This window comes from Paramormyrops kingsleyae, chromosome 6 (assembly GCF_048594095.1).
Source record: "Paramormyrops kingsleyae isolate MSU_618 chromosome 6, PKINGS_0.4, whole genome shotgun sequence".
In the NCBI taxonomy this organism is placed as follows: domain Eukaryota; kingdom Metazoa; phylum Chordata; class Actinopteri; order Osteoglossiformes; family Mormyridae; genus Paramormyrops; species Paramormyrops kingsleyae.
Window position 1 is genome coordinate 2,052,724 of NC_132802.1, and position 25,900 is coordinate 2,078,623.

General features: G+C 49.9%; 2 protein-coding genes and 1 long non-coding RNA gene across 14 annotated transcripts in view; 2 read left to right on the forward strand and 1 right to left on the reverse strand.

Annotated features, from left to right (window-relative positions):
- casz1 (castor zinc finger 1) overlaps nucleotides 1-13,547 on the forward strand; it is a 200,497-nt gene extending 186,950 nt beyond the window's left edge. For 5 of the 6 annotated variants that reach the window (XM_072713361.1, XM_072713362.1, XM_072713360.1 and 2 more), the window contains 10 exons: nucleotides 588-651; nucleotides 2,135-2,298; nucleotides 2,418-2,540; nucleotides 2,728-3,015; nucleotides 3,144-3,342; nucleotides 4,230-4,401; nucleotides 6,473-6,621; nucleotides 7,037-7,253; nucleotides 8,365-8,703; nucleotides 9,672-13,547. In XM_072713361.1, the coding sequence (XP_072569462.1) occupies nucleotides 588-651; nucleotides 2,135-2,298; nucleotides 2,418-2,540; nucleotides 2,728-3,015; nucleotides 3,144-3,342; nucleotides 4,230-4,401; nucleotides 6,473-6,621; nucleotides 7,037-7,253; nucleotides 8,365-8,703; nucleotides 9,672-10,924 (2,968 nt within the window). In that variant the 3' untranslated portion in view covers nucleotides 10,925-13,547. The remainder of the gene's footprint in view (nucleotides 1-587; nucleotides 652-2,134; nucleotides 2,299-2,417; nucleotides 2,541-2,727; nucleotides 3,016-3,143; nucleotides 3,343-4,229; nucleotides 4,402-6,472; nucleotides 6,622-7,036; nucleotides 7,254-8,364; nucleotides 8,704-9,671) is intronic. The other variant, XM_072713364.1, reaches the window with a different exon arrangement.
- Nucleotides 13,548-14,931: 1,384 nt separating this feature from the next.
- On the forward strand, nucleotides 14,932-23,149 carry LOC111834331 (uncharacterized). 6 transcript variants are annotated; one of them, XR_002835991.2, is made up of 5 exons: nucleotides 14,932-15,312; nucleotides 18,818-18,944; nucleotides 21,941-22,029; nucleotides 22,149-22,249; nucleotides 22,803-23,149. It is a non-coding gene; the product is annotated as an uncharacterized lncRNA (long non-coding RNA). The 6 variants fall into 6 exon arrangements; XR_011992138.1 differs by having other exon boundaries at nucleotides 14,932-15,300; XR_002835988.2 differs by lacking the exon at nucleotides 18,818-18,944 and having other exon boundaries at nucleotides 14,938-15,300; nucleotides 22,803-23,147.
- A 523-nt stretch (nucleotides 23,150-23,672) lies between these two features.
- The window catches only part of pex14 (peroxisomal biogenesis factor 14), a 54,965-nt gene continuing 52,737 nt past the window's right edge, over nucleotides 23,673-25,900 (reverse strand). For both annotated transcript variants that reach the window (XM_072713365.1, XM_023793476.2), the window contains one exon: nucleotides 23,673-25,433. In XM_072713365.1, the coding sequence (XP_072569466.1) occupies nucleotides 24,935-25,433 (499 nt within the window). In that variant the 3' untranslated portion in view covers nucleotides 23,673-24,934. The remainder of the gene's footprint in view (nucleotides 25,434-25,900) is intronic.

Genomic DNA, 25,900 nt, shown 5'->3' on the forward strand with positions numbered 1-25,900 from the left:
TGTTTGGTTACTTATGGTTAAAGTTAGGGCCGAGTAGGGGTTAGGGTCATATAGGGGTTAAGAGTTTTTCCCATAGAAATGAATAGAGAGTCCCCACAAAGATATAAGTACAAGTCTGTGTGTGTGTGTGAGAGAGTTTGCCATGTGTATGTATGTCCATGTGTATGTGTGTGTACGTGTGTGTGATAGTCTGCACGTGTATGCACACGTGTGTGTATGTCATTGTGCACGCGTGTATCTGCCAGCATGTGTCTGCGTGCTTGTGGCTGCCTCTCTGCCGCTCCAGGCTCTGCATGCTTCTTGCTTGTGCAGCCATACCTGTCCATATCTGTTGTCACATCTCCCCTCGTCGGCTCTGCGCTGGCCTGCTCGCCGCTGCCGTGCTTACAGGAATGCTCCCCCTCCTTCTCTCGCTTTCGACCAGACCACAACTTCATTTTTATTTTAGTTTATCATCCCCCCCCCACAACACTCTGAGGTGATGTCTTCCTTTCCTGTGTCTCTGTCCCTGTAGTCGGTGATAAATGTTAATATTTACTGTTCTCCTGCAAATCCTGACCAAACATTGCTCATTTTCCTTGTTCCAGTAATGACTCAAACGGACACCCTGTTCTGGGAAATACATCTCTTTTATCCTCGCTTATGAATAAGGTAAGACCCATCCATCAAACGGTTTTCATCCCAAGACAAATTAGCAGGACACAGTGGGGGCTGTTTGTTTTTTAATGTTTCACCGCTAATAAGATGAGTTTGTACCATTTAAATTTTCCACCCATTTTTCATGCAGTGTAATTTCAGCCCAGCGCTTGCAAATTAATATAATGAAGCAGTTCTGGGGTGCCATGCTAGATGTATAGGCATGTCTGCTTTTTGACGAGCTGTTTCCAACCTTGCCTGCATTTTATTCCCTTTCTTCCTCCTTTTTTCTTCTTCATTCACTTTGTCTTTATTTATGGAGTTTGTAAATGATTTGATTAAGGGCCTGAAAAAAATAATAGAGAAAGCACCTTCTCATTTTTTAAGCGGGGGCGTGCGGGCGGGCGGGCGTTTGCGCCTGTTTTTAATGCCCTGCTTTTGCATATTTTAAAACAGGCGTCGTTTTAATCAAACCTCGTTGAGACAGAAACTAATGTTGCACGCAGATCCATTATCCTGATGGTTTAGGGGGCGTTGGGAGCTCGGTGACATGTGCTGGCCGGGATGGGGGGCGTGTTTATGAGGCCAGCCAATCCGCTGCCCCCGGGCCGCGTGCCCCTCTCGGCCTCCATAAAGCAAACGCGATAACATAAGAGCGGCCAGTATGGGTTTCAGGGCTGGGGCTCGTGGGACTGGACTGGTCAGTGAACTGGGACGCCTACCTGAGCAGTGGGTCAGTCAGCAGAGAACATGGACAGAGTGGACAGATCCACCCACCCGTGTCGTTACTGGGATGTCAAGGACTCAGATCCACCCACCCCTCCCCGAGCCCCAGGCCCCTTGTTGTCTTGATTCACCCTGGGGAGGTGGCTCTCTCACCCTGGGTTAGCAGGCCTCACACTGGGTCTCCCTCAGGGTTTGCTCAGAGCTGTCCCGCAATTGCTAGGGATGTCAAACAGAACCACAGGGGTTGTTTGTAGGGGCTGGCTTGTTCCTTTTCAGGGGTGGGGGCTCCTACTGCTCAGGGGGATCTCGGGATACTAGAGTGCATTACCGGGGGCTATTAACAGGCCCCCCCAGGGACCCCACGTCTGCATGGGGTGGTGGCCGCCCGCTGACCCAGGCCGGGGCCCACGCAGGCACTAGCAGGGGGATTAAGGGATTAGCCTGTCCCTTTTGAAACTCACTTTTGGCGAACGGGGTGAGCAGTGCTGTGCCTCTTCACGGCCCTCTCCCATGCTCAGTGATGCCTTTCTGTGCCCCCCCCCCCATTCAGCTCCAGATCTCTCTGCAGAGTCCCCGACCATTTCGCTTCCCGACACGCTACATTAACTGGTCACAAGTCATGAAAAGCGGGACAGTGGATTGGCACAGGGCCCCCCCCCCCGGCAGTACCCCACCACCCCAACCCCCTCGTGTGTGCGTGTGTGGCCGGGTCCCTTCACAGAACCCCCCCCCCTGCACTCACTGACCCACCTGCTCTCTTTTTTCCCCACAGATGTCTCATGTGAACTCAGGCTTGTTTGGCTCGCTGAACCTGAAGACGGACACGGAGGGCGTCCTGGGGTCGGACGGCTCCGAGGCGATGCAGTACCTCAGCCACATCATGAAACGACCCCAGCAGGACAAGCCTGTGGAGCTGTGGAGGACCTACTTGCGCAGGTGAGAGCCCGTGCTGTTCAGTCTCCCCAGGACTCCTCAGTCAGGGCCCTTAACTGGCATGCCCCCTGCTGGTCATATCACGCACCTGCACTGTGTCTATGAACCTGTCCCTTGACCAGGTTTGGCACAGAGGACTTCTGCGAGACCCACTGTGACTTCCTGCGCAAGGTTCACTTCCACTGCCTGGTAGAGGACTGCGGTGCCCTCTTCAGCACGGTCGACGGAGCCATCAAGCATGCCAAGTGAGTGCCGTCCCAGGGGGGAATTGGGCTTTAGGGATTTCTGCCCAGACGTGAGGGTAGGCAAAACCAAGCCCAGCATTAGCAACCAAAGAGCCGCAGGCCTGGGTCTCATGAAGCACACTTAGAATGTCCTGAGCATTTCCATTGGACCATGAGATGTCACATGACCACCCTCACATCCTACTAGCTTTCACTTCCGGGCGACCATGAAGGTGAAGTCAGAGCCCCACTTCGGCGAGAACAAGGAGCCAGGGGAGGGCGCCCCACCTCAGCCATCCGTGCCCATTTCCATGGCCGCCATCGCCACCACAGAGGCGGCGGGCTTCTGCTCCTCTACATCTCCCTCGCTGCTGGCCTGGAAGCAGCTGACGGGCGCCGTGCCTCCACTGCCCGCCGCCTCTGCCCCCCTGGCCACCACCTCGCTGGAGAATGCCAAGCCGCAGGTCAAGCCGGGATTCCTGCAGTTCCAGGACAAGTGAGTGGGTCGGGGGAGGGGGGGACACGAATGCGTCGTCTTCCAGGCTTTGGGGTGAGGGAAGATCGCAGCACCGCCGTCCGCAGTTAATTATGTCGTGGTGAAACGGCGTTTTTTTCCCCCAACAGTGACCCCTGCCTGGCCACAGACTGCAAGTACTCCAACAAGTTCCACTTCCACTGTCTGTTTGGGAACTGCAAGTATGTGTGCAAGACTTCAGGGAAGGCAGAGTCACACTGTCTGGACCACATCAACCCCAGCAACAACCTGGTCAACGTGCGTGACCAGTTCTCCTACTACTCGCTGCAGTGCCTCTGTCCCAATCAGGTGAGTGTTCCCCTGACCCCCGGTGAGGTACATCGGCCTGAGGGTGAACCCCCTGCTCCGCAGGTAAACGTGCATGGTGGCGGAATGATGACCACATGACCATTATTATTATTCATATTATTATTCTCAGACAGCCCAGTTAGACTAACCCCCCCCCCCTCATATGAGTAGGTACTGGCAGGTAGAAATTAGAAATTGGCCCAGGTTAGATTTTGATGCCAAATAAAGACACAAAAAATTCCAAGTCATTATCTTTAATGGTTCTTGAGATAGGGCATTTGGGGTACCCCCCCCACCACCACCTGGGAGTGGGGGCCTCACTTTCATTTTCACGGTGGTTTCTGCCATTGATTGTGGGATTTCACTAAAAATCTCCTGAGAAACTTTTTTCAAGCTTTATTGTGGCGCCCTGTTTAATGGGGGTTTCTCTGAGAAAATTAAGGGTGAAATTGAAATTGCAAATCGTGAATTGAAATGCAAATCATCGCATTTCAATGGATGATTTCAGAGCGTTTTTTGAAAGAAAAAGCCAACAAGGCATAGGTTGGCAAAAAGAGTAAGAATTATCTTTTATTTTCGTAGAAAAAAATGTTATTTAAATGTGACATTTCTGGACAGAGAAAAGATGAGTTGAATCTGCAGCCTTTGTAGGGGGGCGGGATTTGGGTGAGGGGTGGAGTGAGAGGGTGGCCCCACACTCTGATGCGTCACAGCCTTGCCAGCAGGCGTTGGCATCGGGGGACACTGGCATCTTCATGACCACAGCATCTCTTTGTAGCCTTTTGTATTTATCAAAGAAAGCTCAGGTCTCCGATGTGTCAGGGGCCTGTTACAGGATCACGCCCCCCCCTCGCCCCGCCTGACGTCACACGCTGTCCCTCCTCCAGCACTGCGAGTTCCGGATGCGCGGCCACTACCACTGCCTGAGGCCTGGCTGCTTCTTCGTCACCAACATCACCACCAAGCTGCCGTGGCACGTGAAGAAGCACGAGAAGGCGGAGCGCCGCGCCGCCAACGGCTTCAAGTACTTCACCAAGCGCGAGGAGTGCGGCCGGCTTGGTACGACCCCCCCCCCCGCTTCGCTTCCTGCGCTCTCCCAACGTTCAGTCCCTTAAGCAGCAGCATATATGCTGCCCCCAGTGGCTATGTAGTGCCAGTGCACTGTAAAGAGATGGGGGGGTGGGGTCACCAGGCCAGGACTTGGATAAAAGCACAAGTGCTAACCGCTAGCAGCAGCAAGGCTGCTATCACTGTCCATATTCACAGTATGTCCAGTGCTCCTGTACGGCGCCCGCGTTCAGTGCCCGCGTTCAGCGCCCGCGTTCAGTGCCCCGTTGGCACAGTGTGTTTAACCTCATGTTTCTCTCACAGGAGTGTGACCAGCTGGTAAACATTTACAAAAAAATGAAGCAGCCATTTATTCATATCATTGCGGTGAGAGGCTGTTTTATCAGAGAGGAGTTAAACACATCATGTGTGTTTTTTTTAATCCCTTAATATATTAATGTACTTAAATGTTTATAGGGAGCAATTAAGTTGAAGCTGGTTTTTGTTTGTACTTAACCTGGCAGCAGCGTGCAGTTAAACGAGTTCTATAATGACTCTGCTCGTCTGTCACAGTGTGTTTCTGTCGCCGCGCTTTGCCAGGGGTAGATCACTATCGCGCTGCAGCAAATGAGAAGGTGAATTTTCTCGGAGGAAAAAGGTTTGCCCGTCACAGAAAAAAAAGAAACAAGAAAAACAACAAACAAAAGGGCTTCTATCTGTCGTTCTTTGTCCCGTTTTTAATATGCCCGTCGCATTGTTTGAACGGGTGCGGGGGGGGGAGGGGGTTAGAATGTTTTTCAACTTTTACAAAAGCAAGGCACTCGAGTCATAAAGAATTGATGGTTCAGAGGCACGCCGATAGCGGTATCCATGGCAGCGGTGGTAAACAGAGCAGCAGTGGTGATGTTACCTGGATCCGGTCTCACAAAGGGACCCTGATATTTCAGCAGTTACTGTTATTTGCTCAACTTTGCGTGCTTAATGCTCCAGCCCAGCGCGCACAAAGGCGATTCGATGACACGTGGCTTTCGTGCCGGGCGCCGATCACCATGACAACCGACGTGCCAGCACCTGCCCCGCATGTTGTTCTTTCAATTATTTTGTCGTGCGTGATTCATAATAGAATTAATACCAGCTTGCCACAATATTGGATTAACTTTCGGAAAACAACCAGCAACTTCATTTAAATTCATACAACAATTACAATCTGTGGAGGCAACCATACACGCAGGGAAAAGATACCAGTGGAAAGATTTTGATAGATAAATAAAACATGTCATACAAATGATGGGTTTACTGCAGTTGCCCGGCTGCGCTTTATCGAGTTACTAAATATTAGTATTTACTTAATGGCAACAGGAAAGCACATCGCAAGTGAATTTTGCAATAAAATGGCTCAACGGGTCCCCGTGAAGCGTCTAAATTGCACCACGGGGCACTGCACTCGCGGTGGACGTGGCAGCATATGCCCAAACGAGATGAGCTTGTCTGTCTGACAGAGGAGCAGGCAGCGAGTAGGGAAAGGGTGCTTTCATTAGTTCCAGTGTGAGACGGACTCGCTGTGAACGGGTCCTCGGCGGCAGCGTCTCAGCGTGACGCCGACTGCACAGGTTCGAAGCCTTCCAGTTAGACTTTAGGGACTCGAGTCAGACACGTCGCGAGGTTGAAGCATGGAGGCCGAAATGCCACAGTACCAGCCAATGCCATGGAGAATCAGGGCCGTGCTCCAGAGACCATGCGGGCCTGGCAACTCCCCTGAGGAACCACTTCAGTAAATAAATCCTGGATGAGAGGTTACCTGAGGCTTGAGTGTAAAGGTAAGCAAGAGCAGTCAGGCAAGGTGACCAGGATCACTAGGTCAAGGGAACTAGATTGATTTATTTTATGTAGTGTCAGCTAGTCTGCCTCAGAGAGCCACTGCCATGTTGGAGAGTAAGTGTGTGTGTGTGTGTGTGTGTGCGTGTGTGTGTGTGTGTGTGTGTGTGTGCGTGCGTGCGTGCGTGTGTGTGTGTGTGCGTGTGTGTGCGTGTGTGCGCACCCCCACCTAGCTCCCCCACTCACACCCACCCTTCCCCACACACAGGCTGCAAGTATAACCAAGTGAACAGCCATTTCCACTGCATCCGGGAAGGCTGCCTCTTCTCCTTCCTCCTGAAGCACCAGATGACGTCCCACGCCCGCAAGCACATGAGGAGGATGCTGGGAAAGAACTTCGACCGTGTCCCCTCCCAGGTAACCACGGAAACGCTGCACTCCCCTTGCACGCGGCCTCCATTGGCTGATGGGCGGTGGGTGAGTGACAGGCAGAGAATTTGTGCTGAAAGGGCAGGAGCAGTGATTTGCATGTCGCAAGTATGCAAAGCAGCCAGCTCTGTTACAAACGGCTGGGGAAAGCAGGCCAGCTTACTGGGGTGCATTCTGGGTAGCACAGACCAGGTTCAGCCGGAATGCCAGTGAACATTACATTACATTACTACATTAAAGCACTCCTTTCAGGGTGCACCTTGTGCGTTACCTTCCCTGGTTGGCAGGGCTGCCTGGTAGCAGCCAGGCCTTTATCTTTTGGTGAAGATTCACGTAGTTTAATTTAATCTAAACCATGATGTCTGCCGAGCCCCTGATTCCCGCTCCTGTGCGCCACCTGCAGGTGGTACCCCATGCCCATAGGCCAGATGAGATGCAGAACATGGCAAGCCTGTCGGCGGGTGCCGGGGGGCCCGGCATCTCGGGCTTCACAGATGATGGAGACGAGTATATGGACTACCTGGGCGGCGGCAGCAGCCCGCTCGGCCTTTCCTCAGAGTCGTCCAACCAGGACCGCAGCTGCACCAGCACCCCAGTGGGCAACGACAGCTCCCCGGCAGGTAGGAGCCACACGCTCACCCCAAAAAATGATCCGCAGCTTGCCGGGAGCAGCCGAAAAATGGCAAGACCATGCCTCAGTCAGCGGGAGGGCCGGCGCCTGGCCTGTTAGCCGTTAGCTTGTAAGCACCATTAGCGCACAGCCCGTGTACGGTACACTTGTCCTCTGGCATAATGTCAGATGTCTGTTTATGTATCCCGCAGAGCATTCAGTAACATAATAAGACAGTATTCATGAGTACATTTTACTTCACTTTATTCGAGAGAATACATAGCTATGACGATACAGTAGCCCCCACTGTGACGCTACAGACTTTGCATGCGCCCCCGGCCTGGGCCCTTAGCAGCACAGGTGCGCAGTGTGTCGGACGCACTGCCCCCCGGCCTGGGCCCTTAGCAGCACAGGTGCGCAGTGTGTCGGACGCACTGCCCCCCGGCCTGGGCCCTTAGCAGCACAGGTGCGCAGTGTGTCGGACGCACTGCCCCCCGGCCTGGGCCCTTAGCAGCACAGGTGCGCAGTGTGTCGGACGCACTGCCCCCCGGCCTGGGCCCTTAGCAGCACAGGTGCGCAGTGTGTCGGACGCACTGCCCCCCGGCCTGGGCCCTTAGCAGCACAGGTGCGCAGTGTGTCGGACGCACTGCCCCCCGACATGGGCCCTTAGCAGCACAGGTGCGCAGTGTGTCGGACGCACTGCCCCCCGGCCTGGGCCCTTAGCAGCACAGGTGCGCAGTGTGTCGGACGCACTGCCCCCCGGCCTGGGCCCTTAGCAGCACAGGTGCGCAGTGTGTCGGACGCACTGCCCCCCGGCCTGGGCCCTTAGCAGCACAGGTGCGCAGTGTGTCGGACGCTGCCCTCGCTGGCCGAGTCTCATTGCTCTCTTCCAGCCGCTGTACTTCAGGTGTTACCTTCCATTCTCATCGTTGTTGCTTGGGCTGTTGTTTGGGCTGTTGTTTGGGATTTTGTTTTCATTTTGGCTTTCTTTGTCTTTTTTATCACAATTATTTTATTTTCTCCCTGTTGTGCCTCCCCACCCTTGTCTGTGGCGTGTGCGTGTGCCGTGTTTGTGTGCCGTGTGTCGTTGTCCCCCCCTCCTGGACGACCTGTCTCCATAGGATCAGGCTGCCAGGTCCCTGCTCCTGCTGCCATCGCCCCCGCTGACACTTCCGCTACCCACAATGCACCTCCTCCACCGCCACCTCCTCCTCCTCCACCTTCTCTGCTACCTCCACTGCAGCCCACGGCCTCGCCTTTCCCCCCGGCCCTGCTACGGCCGCCCCTCCCCTCGCTGCCATACCTCCTCTCTCCATCCTGTCTGTCATACTCTCTGCTCAGCGCCTCCCTCGGAGCCACCCGGGGTGTTGTCATGCCGACCAACACGCCGGCGTTCAGTCCGATCGTTGCCGCGCCGTCTCCGGTTAAAAGCGACGTCCCTATAGTGCAGGATGCCGCAGGTACCTGTCCCCGGACGCCGGCAGACACGCAGCCGCCGCAGCTAGCACAGCGCCGTGGCAATGGTACACTCTGCATGCTTGGGTCCCTCCTCTAGGGGGCAGTGTGCAGAGTGCAGACCGCACTGCAGGCTGGGCTAGCTGCGACACTCACACGCAGCAGGCAGAGCCAGCACACTGACAGGGGTGGCTGGCTGGCCCAGGTGGGGGGGGCGGCCGGTTGGTCATGCACCTCACGATGGGAGACATACGCACCCCAACCTCACCTGCCTCCATCTGCACATCCTGCCAGTAAGATAGCTGTTTGTCTACAAGCAGGGAGAAGATAGATCCAGGCAGCTCACACACACACACACACACACACACACAAGCTGTATATCCACATACTGTATGTATCACTTGCCTCCATCTTGCTCTGTCTGGTAAACACCCTGCATGGGCACTGCCCACCTCACCCGCAGGCTGCCAGTGTCACATGATGCCCCGTCTGGGCAGTGCCCCTCCTCACCCGCAGCCTGCCGGTGTCGCCGGATGCCCCACATGGGCAGTGCCCACCTCACCCTCAGTCTGCCAGGCCACACGGCTCCTAAGGAGCTGAGCTTCAGGTCGCCACACACCAAGTGTCCCAAAGTGTGAGACTATAACTGTGATCTCTGGTTCTGCTGGAGGGTGGGCGGGTGAAGCTCAGCTCCTTAGCCACCACACCACCTAGTGACCTATAGAGCAATGTCACAGGGTTCAATTCTTCTAACCCAGGAGGGGGAGGGGGGGTTATTGAACACGTTAAGTCGTATTTGTGAGTTAGAGTACAAAGGCAGCTGCTTCTTCTCCCTGATTACCCCCCTTTTGGGAGGTCATGTGACAAGGACATGTGGTCAGTCAGTACTGCACCTTCTGAGGCGGTTCGCTACTGTAGCTGGCTAATGATCGGTCCCTGCTCTCCCCCACCCGCCCCCCTCCCCTCACTCCAGGCAACACCATCTCCATCCCGACGGCAACTGGGGCCAAGAAGCGCTTCTGGATCATCGAGGACATGTCACCCTTTGGGAAACGCCGCAAGACACCATCCTCACGCAAGATGCTGGACGAGGGCATGATGCTGGATGGCTTCCGGCGTTATGACCTCTATGAGGATTGCAAGGACAGTGGCTGCCAGTTCTCGCTGAAAGTGACGCACTACCACTGCACACGGGAGAACTGCGGCTACCGCTTCTGCGGCCGCACGCACATGTACAAGCACGCGCAGCACCATGACCGCGTGGACAACTTGGTGCTGGACGACTTCAAGCGCTTCAAGTCATCGCTGAGCTGCCACTTCCCCGACTGCCAGTTCTCAGGGAACAGCACGCATTTCCACTGCCTGCGCTGCGGATTCCGCTGCACGGACAGCACCAAGGTGACGGCGCACCGCAAGCACCACGGCAAGCAGGACGTCATCAGCGCCGCCGGCTTCTGCCAGTTCAGCTCCAGCACCGACTGTGAGGTGGCCGACTGCAAGTACAAGCTCAAGTGCTCGCATTTCCACTGCACGTTCCCTGACTGCAAGCACACAGTGGTGGGCATGTCGCAGATGGACTCGCACAAGCGCAAGCACGGCAAGCAGGAGCGCGGTGAGCTGCAGGCCCTTTCACCCGGGAGGGACACCCACATGGCCCCCTCTATGCCACCGCCTGGCATGGCCACGCCTGGCTCCAGACCCCACTGCATCCCGCAGCACCGTCCCGCCGCCTTTCTCCCATCGACCAGCGACGCCCCAGCATTTGATGGCCCCACCCCCACCTCCGGTGTCAGCCTGGACAGCTCCCTGACGCTAGGCACGGACACCGGTGGCTCTCTCTTCTTCCTCAAGAACACGGCCGGTCTTGGTCTGAGCGACTCGCTGGACCTGAGTGGCGCGATGCAGCGTGGGCCGCTGGGCACGCCCTCATCGATCGGCACCACTCACCTCGGCCCCACCGGCCCACACGGCCCACCCCACCCCCACAATGACGCCGAGGACGACCTCTCACCCGAGGAGGAGATGAACGTGGAGGACGAGGAGGAGGAGGAAGATGAAGACGAGGAGGATGAGGAGGGCGAGGAAGACCTGAACACAGACTCGTACGAAGATTCTATCCCCGAGCCGGAAGGCATGGACGGGGAGAAGGACAGCGGAGTGGGCTTCGATGCTCCCACAAACCACGTCAGCGCGTCCCCCGTGGAGCAGGGCGAGGCGGAACTGTGAAGCACCCAAGCTGAAGCAGGATCTGGCGGGATACGAACAAACAGGACCTGCGGCCTTGTGTGTCACGCCAAGGGCTGGCGTCGAGGACGAGGCGGCAATACGGCCCTCAGCGATCCGCTCTCATGTTTACAAGATGACCAACGTTATTCGTTTTAGTATGCATACAGAAAAACAAACGGAAGACCTGCCCAATGAGGCTCTTTTACACGTGGGTGCAAAACGTCGATGTTTTCTTACACTTCGCTCTTTCTTGTGTGCGTGCATGTTTGAATTTAATTTATTTTTCTTTTGTTTGTTACTTTTTTCATGTGTGGTAAAAACACCATAAGAAAAAAACATTTATCATAATATATGTATAACTATATACAGTAGGTGTGTGGATATCGATATACAAAGGGAACTGTAAGTGTGCGGTCATTACACAAACTGCTAAACCCTTTCTACCTGTTAAAGGGAAATCACTGTACAAATATATATAGGGGAGATTTATTAAAGAGGATGTGGTAGAATAATGGAGTTTAATGGAAAAACGCAATGCATTATTGTTATTATCATTACTATTACAGTGCAGGGTTTCCGCACTAGTGCTCTGACGTTCCAGCAGTCGCTGAAAGCTGGTTCTCCGTTCCGTGTTCCCCTGCTTAGACACGCTCTCTGTCTCAGAGCGCAGGCGCGGCGGGACCCGTTTACCGGGCCGCCCTGCAGCTCCGGTCCCCCGCAGCCAGTGCCGGCTAGTAACGTTCCCTCGATCTGGGCGGGCAGAAGTTTGAGCAGAGTCACTCACACACCCGGGGGGGGGGAGCAGGTAGGAAACAAACCGACACACACCTTGCTGAGCTGTCAGAGTGCTGCTCCTGCTGAACAGCCCCCTCCTCCCCCATAACGGCGCCTGACGTTAGCTAACGGGGGTCGCGTGCCGAAAACACAAGTTTGGGATGTTTGAAATTCCAAGGTCCGCTCGTTACACCGCCACGTTCCGCAGCAGGAATAACCAAAGGCAAGCTTCTCTCTCTCTCTTTCTTTCTTTCTTTCTTTTTTCCTCTTGGCACCACGCGAACAGTGAAAGGAACTGCTGATGGATGGGCCTGCTAGTGGACTGGACCGTGGTCAGCGTAGGGAACGAAGAGCTGATTTTTCTTTTAAATACAAGTTGTGTAGCATGAACCAATAGATGAAAATGACTAGGGAGATGAAGGCATTCTCTGGCGTATCCTGTGAGAGAGTAATTAAGGAGATGTCGTGAAAATCATCTTCGGGTGGGCGGGTTGAAGGTCGAATAAACAAGAAAAAGAGGGTTTGACGGGGCGTGGGGTATTTGGGGGATGTGTCCGATGCTGGGGAGAGGGAGGTGTGTTCGTGTGAAATGTACAGAAAGAAAACTGTCGATTTTCGTTGTTTTGCCCTCGACCATGACAGTGGCCGAGATACGGTTGTAACGGTTTTATTTAATATTTATGTGACCTTGCAATGAGAATTTAGGGTGTTTTGCACTTTTCTAGGACCGTTTTTACTTCATGAAAAATACGGCATATATCTTTGGACAGGGAAATCGCTTTACGTTGTTTTAGTTTGTTTTGATGCACAAATAATTGTAAGTGTGACAAAGAACTGTTATTCTGTGTTTAATTTAAAGTAAGGACTGATTTTATTTTTGTTCTTTTTTGCTTCCATGATTTGATGACTATGGTAAAGGAGCACCAGATGTGTGTCCATTGAGAAACGCTAATAATTAATTACACTAATAAGGACTGTAACCGATTCTTTATAAAGACGAGATCTAAAGTACAAAATTGTTTTTTTGTAGCCAGGTCTGAATCTTGGTTGAAAATGAATGACTGTACCTTTCTTCAGGAATGACGGTGTAAAATCAAGGAGCAGGGAATGCTATCATTAAATTATTTCTGGAACATTCTCTTTCAAAGAATATATGGTATAGGTGATTAAATGTGTAGATGGTTATCTTCACAATATTGTCTCAAAAAAAAGAAAAAAAGCTGTACAGTATTTTTCTGTAACAAAATATATATGAACAAAATGCTCTTTGATGAAACGCTTCCAGTAAGAACCGAAAAGAATAAAAAAGGTGAAAAAGGAAAATGGAAAAAAACGAAATTCTGAAATAGTACCGATGTAGTTCGCTTGTGTATGTGAGTATTTTTCCGTTTTGCCCTTTTTAGGATTAGAAACAAATAATTTAGCGCCCCCGACAGACTGTAGCACTGCAAGCGAAAACTGGTTAATTCGGGTCGAATTTTTTGCATTAGAAAAAAATCTGTTGTTAAGGATTTTAAGAATAACGGCGAACACACTGATTAGATTTGTCAATTGGTGTTCCTAGTTTATTTAACGCCATGACCACTTTGTCACAGTTTTGTGTGTTTTTCTTATTATTTAATTAGTCCTCAACGTTTTTTTTTTCGAGCACGCCTCAACTCATCGCTTCACTCCGGTCTCAAACTCAAGGCTTCTGCCTCTCCTGGACTGTTCCCCTTCAAAGAATTGTTGAAATAGAAATTGGGCTGGGAGGCATATTGTGCACTTGAATACAATTTTATGTGTGTAAAATAGCAGGATTTGTAAAAAGTGGAAAATAAAGAAAATATAATTATTATAACAATACAAATGTGCAAGCTAATGTTTCGGCGCAGGCTTACGAGATCCATTGTGAGTAATGCTGGGTGCCCAGTGACAGCAACCGGGGTGGGGGTGGGGGGGGCGCAGGGAAGGGGGACGTCGGGGATCAGCCAGGCGGCGGGGGCGGGGGGCTTTCTGTTTAGCATTAAAGGACATGTTCCCGACAGTGGCAGACAACACTGTACGGTATGACCGCTTTCTCTTCCATTAAAGAAGAGCCGGCAGACGTCTTCGAGATGTGATACTGAACTGTCCCTCTCCACGACGGCCTTCTCTGCCGCTCCCAGCTGCTGAGCCCGGATGTCCAAGGACATGCAGTACTTCTGGTGTGTGACGTAGCCCCCGTTTTCCCAGCGTGAGGGAGTTATAGGTGCAAGTATGGAATCAACCGCATTTGTTGCCGCTTTGAGGGAAAAGAGGCTTCTGCAAACTTCAGTGCATTTTCTGATGTAGAAACAGCCCCTAACCTCGTGCCCTGCGGTCTGCACTCTGCGGCTCACCTAGTCTAACACGAAAGAATTCCTTCCGTCGCCGGTGCCGCAGGGATTCGCGTCTGTACGGCCGCCATCGGAGAGGAGTGCGATCGCCGGTCGTCTGGCTCCTGATCCGCCACACAATGACCCGCATGCAGTCCCTTCGCCTACAGCTGCTCATAACCACCACCACCCCCCCCCCCACCACCTCCGTTTTCCTGTGATGTTTCTTTAAATAAAAACGGGTAAAGGCATCACCATCTGTCAGCCAGCTGCCAGCCTGTATATAATCCAGAAAAAAATAAACATGAAAATTATATTAAACAAAAACCAGACGGAAACGACCTCCAAATCCTGTATAGGCCATTGCTGAAAAGACAGATCACTTTACGGTTTTAATTAGCCGACAAAAGGAAAGAAAAATATACTGGATTAAATGTCTTGTTATCTGAAGACTGAAATAAAAAGGGGATTACTACAATGTAGCAAACGAAAAGAAAAAGTTTAGCTTTGTAATATATATTGCACATTAGGACTAAAAGCCATCTCTAGCTCATATTGAATATTAATGTGTTTTTTCTGTCTGTGGGGAAATGGCTTGATTCACAAACACTCTGGACATGGAGACAATTCATGACATTTTTATATGAGAAAAGTAAAAAAAAAAAAAAAAAAAAGGTATATATATATATATATATATACTATTCGAAGAATCGGTTTCTCTGATACTTGAATCTGCTTCCTCTGCACCTGTTATTAATAACTGAATATTTTTCCACTTGAATTTAGTGATGTTAGCAATTTAATGTGTTTTATTTATTTATTTGTTTTTTTTTTTCTGCATGACTGATGCAAGGGTTGAGATTTTCACTCAATAAAATAAAATCTTCCCGAAAAATGAAGCCTAGCGGTTTGGCTTAATTTTTCTTTATTATCAAATTCTTAGATTCTTGAATTTATATTAAAAAGTAAACCTAACATATAATCAAAATATAACCATATAATACAACATAATCATATAGTAGCCTTGTAAACTACTACTATACTATCTTCGATAAGTAAAAAAAAAAAAAAAGTAGTTTCTATATTAAAACCTTACAAACGATTAATCGAGTGTCCTTGCGTGCGTTAATACACGAACACGGACGGTCAGATGTTCACCGCCGGTGCGTTGCGCACTGACAGCGGCGCGCACGTTCGGCATGTCGGAGGCGAGCGCCGGGCGTTCGCGTCAGCGGCTGCGACTACAGCGACGGTTTACGGACGGAGGTACGCGAACAGGTGTGCACCGCGTATGTGTAAACGCCAGCAGTCACACGCCAGGTTCAAGACAGCCTGCTACGAAAAACAGATGAGCAACTCATTAATGGCAGCTTTCGTTAGATTCACGCCGCAAAAACCTACAGCGGAGAGCAGTTGGTCCCGTCTGTTAAGATGAAAACAGAATAAGATAGGAAACAGAATTGTATATTTTATCCGCGTAGTCCGCAGGGTATTGCGTTGCCCGCGTGTTTACTGTTGCGGTGTCAGTCCCAATACACGTCGGGCACTGGCCATCGGACACCTGCTCGAATCTTATTGTTTATTAGTTGAATCAAACGTAGCCTACCTCTGAAACTAGAACTTTCTTTTGCAAATTGTTGCACGTTGACGTGTGGCTGCATAACACCTGCAAGCAAGTCATAAGGAATTTAGAGCAAATATACCCAGAAATTTACCTTTTGTAAATTAGTAAAACTTTTTTTTAATCTTAAAAACATTTACGTTATGCCTTCTTTCAGTTTTCTTTGTATTATTCACTCTCATTCCTATTTCTATTTATTGATGTATGCAGTTATTCATTTATGTGCGTGTTTATTTTGAGACGCGTAGTAGCACGGAGACGTGGTAAATAGCTGGAAGGCCGCTTGGCGTCGGTAGCAGCTGTTGCTTGAATGAAAAATTAAGATCAGGGACCCCAAAGGAAAGGGGGAATTGGACACACACTCAGCCAATTTAAGATTAACAAGACCTTATTGGAAGCCGTGTTTCATGTCGGGCCCTGCTGTCGCGTCGCCATTTCACTGTGCGCTGAATATACCTGTAGTATTGTGAGGTCGTATCAAAAGTGGGTGAAGGAGCGCTTCGAAATTGAAGTAAAACTTGTCAAATGGCGTTGACCCGCTTGGTTAAACTGACGCTTTAACTGTCTAAATCGATGCGGGTCCTGATGGCTGTCTTGCGCCTGTCTGTGGTTTCACGGTGAGTTGTTATAGCAAAGCGTAGCATCAGCACCGGGGCACGAAGCGACTTAACACGGGCTGTCCTGATAGCTAACGCCACGGCCAGTTATTACTGGAGTCACCTGCCTGTGCAGGTCCTCGTCGCTTAATGCTTACAAGCAAATCAGGACGTCTTTTTATGACTAAGCATCCAATACAAATATTTTAATACACACCGAGTGGAAATTAAAATCCCCGTAAAGTCCAGCTAGCCTACTTTTAAAAATTCACATTATAGCCTACATTGTGAAAGTTAGAACATTCACCTATTATCTTGTACATTTTAATAATAATTATGTAACACTTTTCAGGTAACATTCAAATGAATGCCAATCAGTTCTTGGACATAAATAAGGACATTGAATTTAATGTTCATCTTTTTGAAGGAATTTTAAAAAATGCCTAGCGAGTTCCAGTTTAGTTTCATTATTTAAAAGTATCTGCGTGCGAGCGGTGTAGATCCTTCTGAGCAGATTAAATCCTAATTTCTTGTGATTTTGTATCAGCGACTGTAGACAAAAAGGATAAATTTATATGTACAATGGCTGATAAACACGGGGGGAAAATACTGAACTATTCTCACATGTTGGTCGTTTTTACCATTTTGGGGGGAAATGTGTGTTTTCCAATAGGCTACATACCGCCAATTAGAGACATTGCTATGGTGTATATACTTGGCAACTATGATACTTTTAATGATCATAATAGTGCAAAAAAAGTTTACCTTTTACGTTAATGGTGCTAAATATGAGTTTGACAGCAGTATAGGTTTAACACACAAAATTTTGATCATGTAAAATGGACACGATTGAGCGAATACATCCGTCGAAAGGTGTGTTTTACTGGCTGGATTCCGCTTAAGAGACGGGACCGAGAACTGCGTGTTTTCGCCTTATCACTTTATTCGGATGATTAAATTCTGATGGATAATATGGTGCCTTTAAAGCATCTTATTTACAAGCTACAGGGTTATTTATGCAATTACACAAGTAAAAAAAAATCCAATGTCTTCAGTGAACAACACTAGACTGAACTTGTTTTCACATACCGTCCTTAAAACTAAAAAATCCAACCACGTCCGCAGTACGCAGATGTTGCACAATATTGAACCCGTTTTTTAAAATAACCAAATTTAGGATGGTTTTAGTTACGGCTGCTATAAAAAAAACGGATAATAGCTTGCGCAAAAAGCAGCTACATTTATTTAGTTTCGTTTAACTGAACTGTAGACAAATGTGGCTTAATTAAAACCAAAGTTTAATTACATTTCATTAAAGGTGATCATTCATTGATTTGATTTACATTCCATAGGTATTTACGCTACAATTTGCAACGTCATTAAGAAGTATCCGGTTGAACACAGACTCCTTAATAATTAAATTGTGGGCAATGCTAGCGGTTTTGTTTCTGAGCGTCCATGCAGTAGCACAGAAGTCAGTCACGCAGGCAGGCAGTGGTTCATTTGGCAGAGAATAGTCACGATAGTCATTTAGTTAACGCAAAGGTACATCCTGAGCCGTATTTGTTTAACAAATTTAAATATAATCCGAAGAACTCGAAGTTGAAACATAGTTGTAAAAGGGAAATGCCTGTCAAATTTGTTGCGCAACTGTTTACCGAAAAATAACAAACGTTACCTTGCTTTTTTCTAAGTGCATATCACGCTATAAATTAACCATTCATTCTGTTTATCACGTCTGCACGAGAATAAACAATGAATGGGGAGTCGCGTGGCAGAATACGCGCATAAAAGTGATGATCTGCTGTAGTGTAGTCATGGAACCATCACATTTCAAGCATTTCGTTTAAAATACGCAGAGCCGCTCAGGCAGAAGCTGCCATCGTTTCTAACCAGGACGAAAAGCGAAGCAGCGGTGGCTCGGTCCCATCCAAAGCCGCAGCCGCCCCCACACCGCCGCACACCAGTAAAACCCGCTTTCCGGGCAGTGCCAAGCTGTCGATCGGGTTAATTTGACGGAGGTCCGAAGGGACCAGAGCCGTTTAGTCGTGGAGGCTACGGTGGTGATGAGGAGGGCAGAGGGGCTTGGCTGTGAGCCGAAATGGCAGAGACTCAGCGAAAGCAGCAGCCGCGCTGCGCAAACGGATCAAGCGAGATCGGAACCGTCGGCGGCAGCGCGATGAAAGGCAGTGAAGCCTTCGGATACGAGGGGCGAAACTGCAGCGTTAAGCCCGGCCCGGGTCGCTGATTATTCTCAATGGGCACCAGTTTGTGGTCTGGAACAGGAAGTGAATCTACACACGCAGAGCAAGCAGTGTTACGGCGCTGAAGGAGTCGCTTAACCCCAAATCGCTGGCCAAGCAGTTCAAAGTATAGTAAAATGAGTATGTGTGCAAAGTACAAAACGAAAAACGACACAGTGCGTTAATGTGGACATTTCCTTATATCGAAATGAGTAACAGAAGGTGGAAAATCATCATTCTAAGTTCCAAAAGCAATAATTCCCAGATTAAATACTGGTATTTCATAATGATGCAAAAAAACAAATAGGATTTTCCTATCCAAGGGCACAGAGACTATGCAGGAAGCTCAGATCTGCCAACGATGAAAACAAACAGCGGCATGGGAAAACTGAGCTGCTTTACATGTCCAGGAGCCTGCGTGCTTTCTACCTTTTTATCGCGAACAGAACAGTAAGTATGAAACGGGGGGGCGGGCTTCTTGCTAAAGGGGGGGGCTTTTCAGCCCCACAGCTATGCCCTTCGCACGAGGAGAGTGGAAACAGGTGGGTTAGGACCATGGTAATCTTCCACATTATGGCCGTTGATATCCTCCAACATGTTCGCTCACTTAAAACTCTGTAATTTAATATGGAATACATCAGCAACGTGACATTTACAGCGCGGAAGGAGGGCAGGTTGTGGATATTCTGCCAATGCTAATAATAGATAGTGTACCCTGATGAACCTGGGTTTCTGTTACCAGAGGAATTTGGTCTGGGCCTTTGTGAGCGGCGCACAGGCCCAGCAAGCTGCGCTGCGTTTCATTCATGCACTCATCAGTGAATTTATCCACTTTAAGGGCTGAAACGTTTGGAAAGCATTTTGAATGAAGAAGCTCAGGCTGAATTTGGATGATAAGGTTATTCTAGCAATAGTAGCGACACAACAGGAGATAGAACTCACACACACACACACAGACATGGCTTTACCTTTCCAGACAAAACTTTACTTGGGAGGCCCCCTACAAAGAAAATCAGTGATCATTTCACTTCCTCCACAATGCAGGTAAAGTGGGGGCCTTAGGCAGCTCCCTATTCTCCTTATAGCTGACCATGTCTCTGCCTGCACATAGACATTTTAATTTGAAGCAGTTTTATTTTTTTAATTTTATGTAATTATTTCTTGTAAATACTGTGTAATTAGTTATTTATGATATATAATGAATATATATATTTTTGCGTGACTTTGTCTGGGCTCCCTAACGCTGACGGGGCTGCAGGCCGCTGCCTAGTCTGCCTATGCCTGGCTCCGACACGCACACGGGCGGCACCTCAGACTCGCCCGCGCGGTAGCGCTGTGCGTCAGCACAGCAAACCAGTGGGACGCTTTTCTTGACAGACAAGCAATATTGCAAGATATTTCTCCAGGCGTCAGACATTTTTACATTTCTTAATCATTGGAAGTTAAGCTCCGGGATAAGACAGGAAAAAGGCTGCTTGTAATTATTTGGGTACAGTAATAAGGATGCCTACAGTGATGCCATTCATATTTATAATTAAGACACAAAACTGCAGTCTGATTGGCAAAGCCGCCCCCCCCCCCCCGCCCCGCTGCGGGAGGGGTAGCTGTGTTTTATCAGGATGCATGATGTTGTGTGTTTATAGCATTATTTCCACATAGAGCAGAGACATAAGGGACACTGACAGTGTCTCCTCTGTTTGTTGTGCAAGTGCAGTTCATTATTTTCGTTACTCTGGGGTTGCAAATAATCAACAGGGAATCATTTTAAACAACTTTCTTGGCAGATGTTTGTGTTTGCAATCTTTATTTTGCTGCTTGCGTTTGCACATGGGTACTTTATTAGATTTATTTAGGATTACAGCTAGATTTAAGGTACAAGAGCAATCTCCTTATATTACTTGGAAGGACAAGCGTATGTCTTGTTTAGCAGCTCGACCTTTTCAGTCATTGTATTGCTGCCCTGCCACGCTGATTTGGTTGCTGGTTCAACATTTTTTCTCAACATCTTTGGCAAAGAAATGCAGGTTAAATATTCGGCTCAAGGGTACAACAGAGGAATCCCCAAAAGACATGAACAGGCAGACTTCAGATTAACCACCATGCTGTCCCAAGGGCTTATCGAAATATCTCTGAAGCTGCAGCACCTACCACAAAGTCCTGTGCTAGTTTGGCAGCCGGAGGAGAGGGACAGGTGGACGAGGTCTAAAATGGTGCCCAGTCAATCCCTGAATAATAAATAAAAGCTTCATGGCTTGGCCTGGCAGAGTAAACATCATTGGCTGGAAGCCCCCATGCCAGCTGCCTGCCCCCCTTCGGTCCCCCCCCGAATCACGCACAATGCTGGGCCTCCCGTAAATAATGGTCTGAAAAAGCCCTCCCTTGTTTTCAGTCTCATCCCCACCCGATTCCTTTTGTTCTTGAACTTTCAACCCGGCGGATCAGCACTGGTCTGGGGATCCAGCCCCCCCCACGTCCCATCAGTACTAGGAACATCGCCGGGGGGAGGGTGGAACATCGAATAACACCAAGGTGACAATGTGACCCCCTTCCCCCCCCAGCCCTCATTGTTGAGAGTTTATATAAGAAGTGATGACAATGTGTTTTATGAGGCCCCTACCAGCCTCCCTTTCATTAGGGGGGGACTGCGAGGCGTCTCTCCATCCAAACTGGGCGACCGAGATATCAGGGCCTGCCTGGGTCTGCTGCCTGCATTCTCCACATACGGAGAGTTAGCTGTCAGAAACATTAAAACACAAGCACAACGTCATCCCTAAATTACACTCATGCTGCAACAGTGTAATCTTTAAACTTGAAAAATTACAGAGTGAAGAGGGAAAGTGCCTCATCACCCTCAAGCGGGTTCACACTGATAGCTGGTGGAATCATTTTTCCATCAGCGTCTAAACGTTCAGCCGCCCGCATGGCACCTCGCATCCGAGAGAAGAGGCTGGCAAATGTGAGACAGATTCCCTGGAGATAAGGAGCTGCCTTCTGAGTCAGGGCTGGGGATCTCCAGCCCTTGAAGGCCACAGGGGCTGCAGAGTTTTAGAAGCTGCTTTTTCTTATGTGGCTCAGTTACTGTGCAATCAAAGAGGATCTCTGAAGTGGTTAATCTATAGTCAGGAAAGCCAAAAAGTTCCATTTGTTCCACTATCGCCACTTATCACGAGCTGGTAATTTTAGTGAACGGTGACCATCGGTAGCTACATTTCCGATTATAATATTAATTTCAGCGAGGTGCAGGAAACTATCATTCAAAGCTTAAATCTACTCCCTTGGCTATTTTCTTTTGGCAAGAATAAAGACTGCAAGAGTGGAATCAGGCATTAGGTTTAATAGTACAAGCAAGCTGTCAGAAGTTCCAGAGCAGGAGCTGGGATCATGTATCATGTGTTTGAAGTGTCTTTACCGATATCTGCCAAGTCTTCACATGACCTGGCCCACAGGTGATTCCCAAGGAGAACAGGATATTCTAGAAGGTGGGAAACAGGCCCTTCGCTCGGAGAAAATGTCAACAAATCAAAATGAGCTGCAAGTATGTCGAGGTCCAGAACCTCCTCTTCAGTTTATCGTTCCTGTGCCTAGCTTTTGGACCTGAACGTTGCAAGCTCAAGTCCCAGAAATTGAGCTTCTGTTAAATATTTTGGGTTTTAGGGATACCTCCACAAGCACCAAGTTCCATGACCTACGTCCACCAATCCGATGCACTCATAGTCGGGTGCAGTCTGCCAGCCAGAGCCGCGGGACTGGGGAGGGTAAGTCATCGCGCCCTATTGATCCGCCAAGAGGCTCGGTCGCCTTGAAAAGGGCGGGGTCACAGTCGCATCAATATGCCATCGGGGAAAGTGCCCCCCCGCTTAGTGAGCCAGCCAACGGCAAGATAGCCCAGATCAGGACACTTTCAAAGAGTGGGGCCCTCATCCTACGGCAGGCTGCCTTTGCTGCTCTTTAAAACACACACGCAGCCTGAGTGTCACCATACCAGCACTTAGAAACACTAGGTTACACTGAGGAAAAGGACCTTCCTGGGCTAGAATGCACTCAAAGTCCCACAGGGTCCTAAATGATGTACAAGTGCATTTATTACAGCAGCCCCTATAAATCTCAGGTAGGACTGAACTCCTGGGAGAGGTTAATGGATTACAAAGGGATGGGCTATCGAGCCCTCAAGTTTATGCACCACATCAATACGTGCAATGCCATCGATCATCCGGGCCTCGACAGACAAATTAAATTCATAAACTTGATAATGCACTGGAATATTCGTATTGCTTACTTTAGTGGATTTTTTTTTTTTTTTTTTTTTAGAATGCCGTTTTAGGATCAAGGTTTATCGATCGGACACTCACGGTGGAGATGCCATTGGAAACATCAGGAAGAACGCTGATGGCGAGTTTTAAGGAAATAAAAAAAGACAAGAGGAAGAGAGTCGGCATTAGGAAGGAGCTGCAGTACCCACTCACCCGCACGTCGCATTAAACCGGCGCAGCAAATCAGCCAGGATTATTTCTTTGTAATGATACGCTAACGAGCTTTAGCGTAAAACCATGTAACATTCAGCACGTTGTTGAGCTGACAACATATGTGGGATGTGTTAAAAAAAAAATATTAAAACCAAACAAATCCTCCAAAAGCTGGCGAAACTGTGTTAAATCAGATTTATTACAATTTCATACACATGTTGCTTCTGACCTCAGAATTTTACACACACTCGCAAATAAGCGGCAGACGACTAAATCGGGAGCCATGACAGAAAGCTGCCGCATTTAAGGAGGAAAAAAGGCGGCGTTTGGAGTCACAAGCATGGCTGCCTGTGAGGTGCAGGTCACAGGAATAGGCCCCGCCCCTCGCCGACGCATCACTCCCAGGCTGAGGTCTGGGACACTAACCAGCGTCCTCTGTGAGCTGGGACGGCGGCGCTGACTCCCTGGGGCCTTTGATCCGCAGCTTATCGCTGGCACTCGGGGCGCCAGGCCGTTCCACCTCCCGCTCGGCACAAGGTGCTGCCTGCCGAGGGGCTCCGAGGCCTTCTGGCGTCTGAGCAGTCGTTTCTCTGCCCCCCCTCCTTTAATTTATCCGATGCTGCGCACTGCCTGTGCCGTAACTCAGGGTAACAGTGAAGCAGGGAGGGGGGGCGGCCTGGCCAGCGCAGACGCACAAACCACTCGAGTCACTGTGAACGTTTCACCAGACCGTGTCTTTATTTCGTTAGTGCGAGACACCATTTGTTAAAAGTGAAAACTCCACGACAGACCCTATACTGTAATTCTCACTTGAGGGATTTTTTTGTCAGCTGGATGAATGACTAATTTCATTAGTTAAGTATTCATATGTTACTCTCCATTTACAATGGAGGGTGCCCCCCCCAAATCTCTCACCCCCACTATCAGCAGCAGGAACCAGTAAAGAGGCAGAACTGTCATCAGTTATGCTGCAACCACCATTGTTTTACACAGTTTAATTACAAAAACCTCAGTGCCGTTTCATGTTAAGATTATTCACTGTAGGAGGCCTATATAATTTGGACTGGAGGGTTTGTCATGTAATATAATATAATATAACAGGCTTTCGGTATTAGATTTTCCATTTTAGCCTCCTTGACATTTCAAGCCGCATGAACTAATACATCTGTTATTTGTTGATCATTTGATTATTAACATACTTCATAAACCGAATCAGCCGCACAGTTGGAGACGGAGATGCAGCGGAGGAAGGAGTAACAGCGAGCGGGACGGGGGGGGGACGCGGGGGCTGAGGCCCATGAATAAACATTTGCACAAACACCGAGTCGCATCGCACCAGAAGACGATGCACAGACAGAAGGCACGACCTCAGAGTCACGTCTAATGGATGCCAAGGTGACGGCAGAGTCGCCCTCCGCCGCTGCAGGGGGCGCCAGAGTTCCTGCTTCTGCTCCGCTGTGTGGTCGACGGGCCAGCGCCCCCGCCGGTAAAATGCTTGGGGTCCACGCTAGAATTCTTTGGCGTCGCTGCAGCCCGGTTTTTCCGAGGAAGGGAAAGTGGAGACAGTCTAACTAGCAGACAGATAGTTACAGTGATAACAGCCCTGGGGTCCTAGTCTTTGCGTCGGGCGGAACGGTGGAAAGGAGGCTTCCGTCAGTTTCCCGTATCAACCAGAACGTGGCCTCAACCACAGAGAGGGGAAAGCGGGGGAATGACTGCTAGCCGCCCACAGCCCGGTCCCTCCCGCTGACCTCAGTACGCCTCCGGAGTGCCACCTCGCCCTGGTCATGCCACGCGTGTCCGTGGCCGGAAGCTAAGCAATGGGAGTAGCAGCGTGAGGCTCTGGACCTTCACCTTCTGGGCTAAGTGTCCTGACTGGTTTCTCGGGATGATTATGGCGACACAGAAAATTCAAACAACCATGGATACCGAAAGCCGGAGACGGGGGGTGTCGCGGCTGCCGTGTGGGGCGGGGCCCTAGTCCACCTCGCTCTCGTTGCTGGCCCCCTCAGGCCGCCGCAGCTTGTCGACGTGCTCGTTTATCTGCCCGTCGCCGCCACGACGGTCCTCCGTCTGCACACTCAGGTGCTCCTCTCCCTCGTTCATGTGGTCGACCTCATCCTCCTCCTCCTCATCATCATCCTCCTCCTCCTCCTCCTCCTCCTCTTCATCCTCGTCCTCTCGCTTCTCCTCCTCTCCCTGCACCTCCATGCGCACCTGGTCCTTCAGGTTAACGGGCAGTGTGGGGCCCAAGCCAACACCATCGCCTCCCAGGCCCAGGGGCCCCGCCAGCGGCACCTGGGGGCTGTGGCCCTCCTTGACAGGGGACGAGGAGGCCGACTCGTTACTGACGGGCGAGATGTCACTGCTGCTGTTGTTGTGGTTGACAGAGGGGGCGCCAGAGAGTGCACCCGGTTTCAAGGGGATTTGCCATGAGGGAATCTTTGGGACAGAGGGTGCTGCTGGGAACTGTCTCCTAAAAAGGGGGGGGGGGGGCGCAGGTTATCACCACCACCACCATCATCATCATCATGACTGAACAAATAAGGATACCAGACTAGAGAGCGCCCCCTGTAGGTAGCATGGCGAGACGGAAGCTGAAACTCCCATCAAAAGCACGGAGCCGGCACTGTGATTTAATCGCGGCACATTTTTAATCAGACATTAAAAGTTGGCACTTGTTGGGAAAGCGAGCGGGACTCGCCGGCGGTGTCGCCCGCGCATCGCTGCCTCCGCAGGCCTTGCACGATAACTGACAGCCGAGTAGAAAAGGATTTTAATTAAAATGTAAAACAACTATGTGCAAACTAAGGGGTTTGGGAAAAGCTTTAATCTTCATGATTTTTCAGATGTAAACCATTACTTACGAGTTCATCTGCATCACACGCATAATCAAATGAATATTGATGGAACAAAGCAGGAAATGTGGCTGCGGGGGGGGGG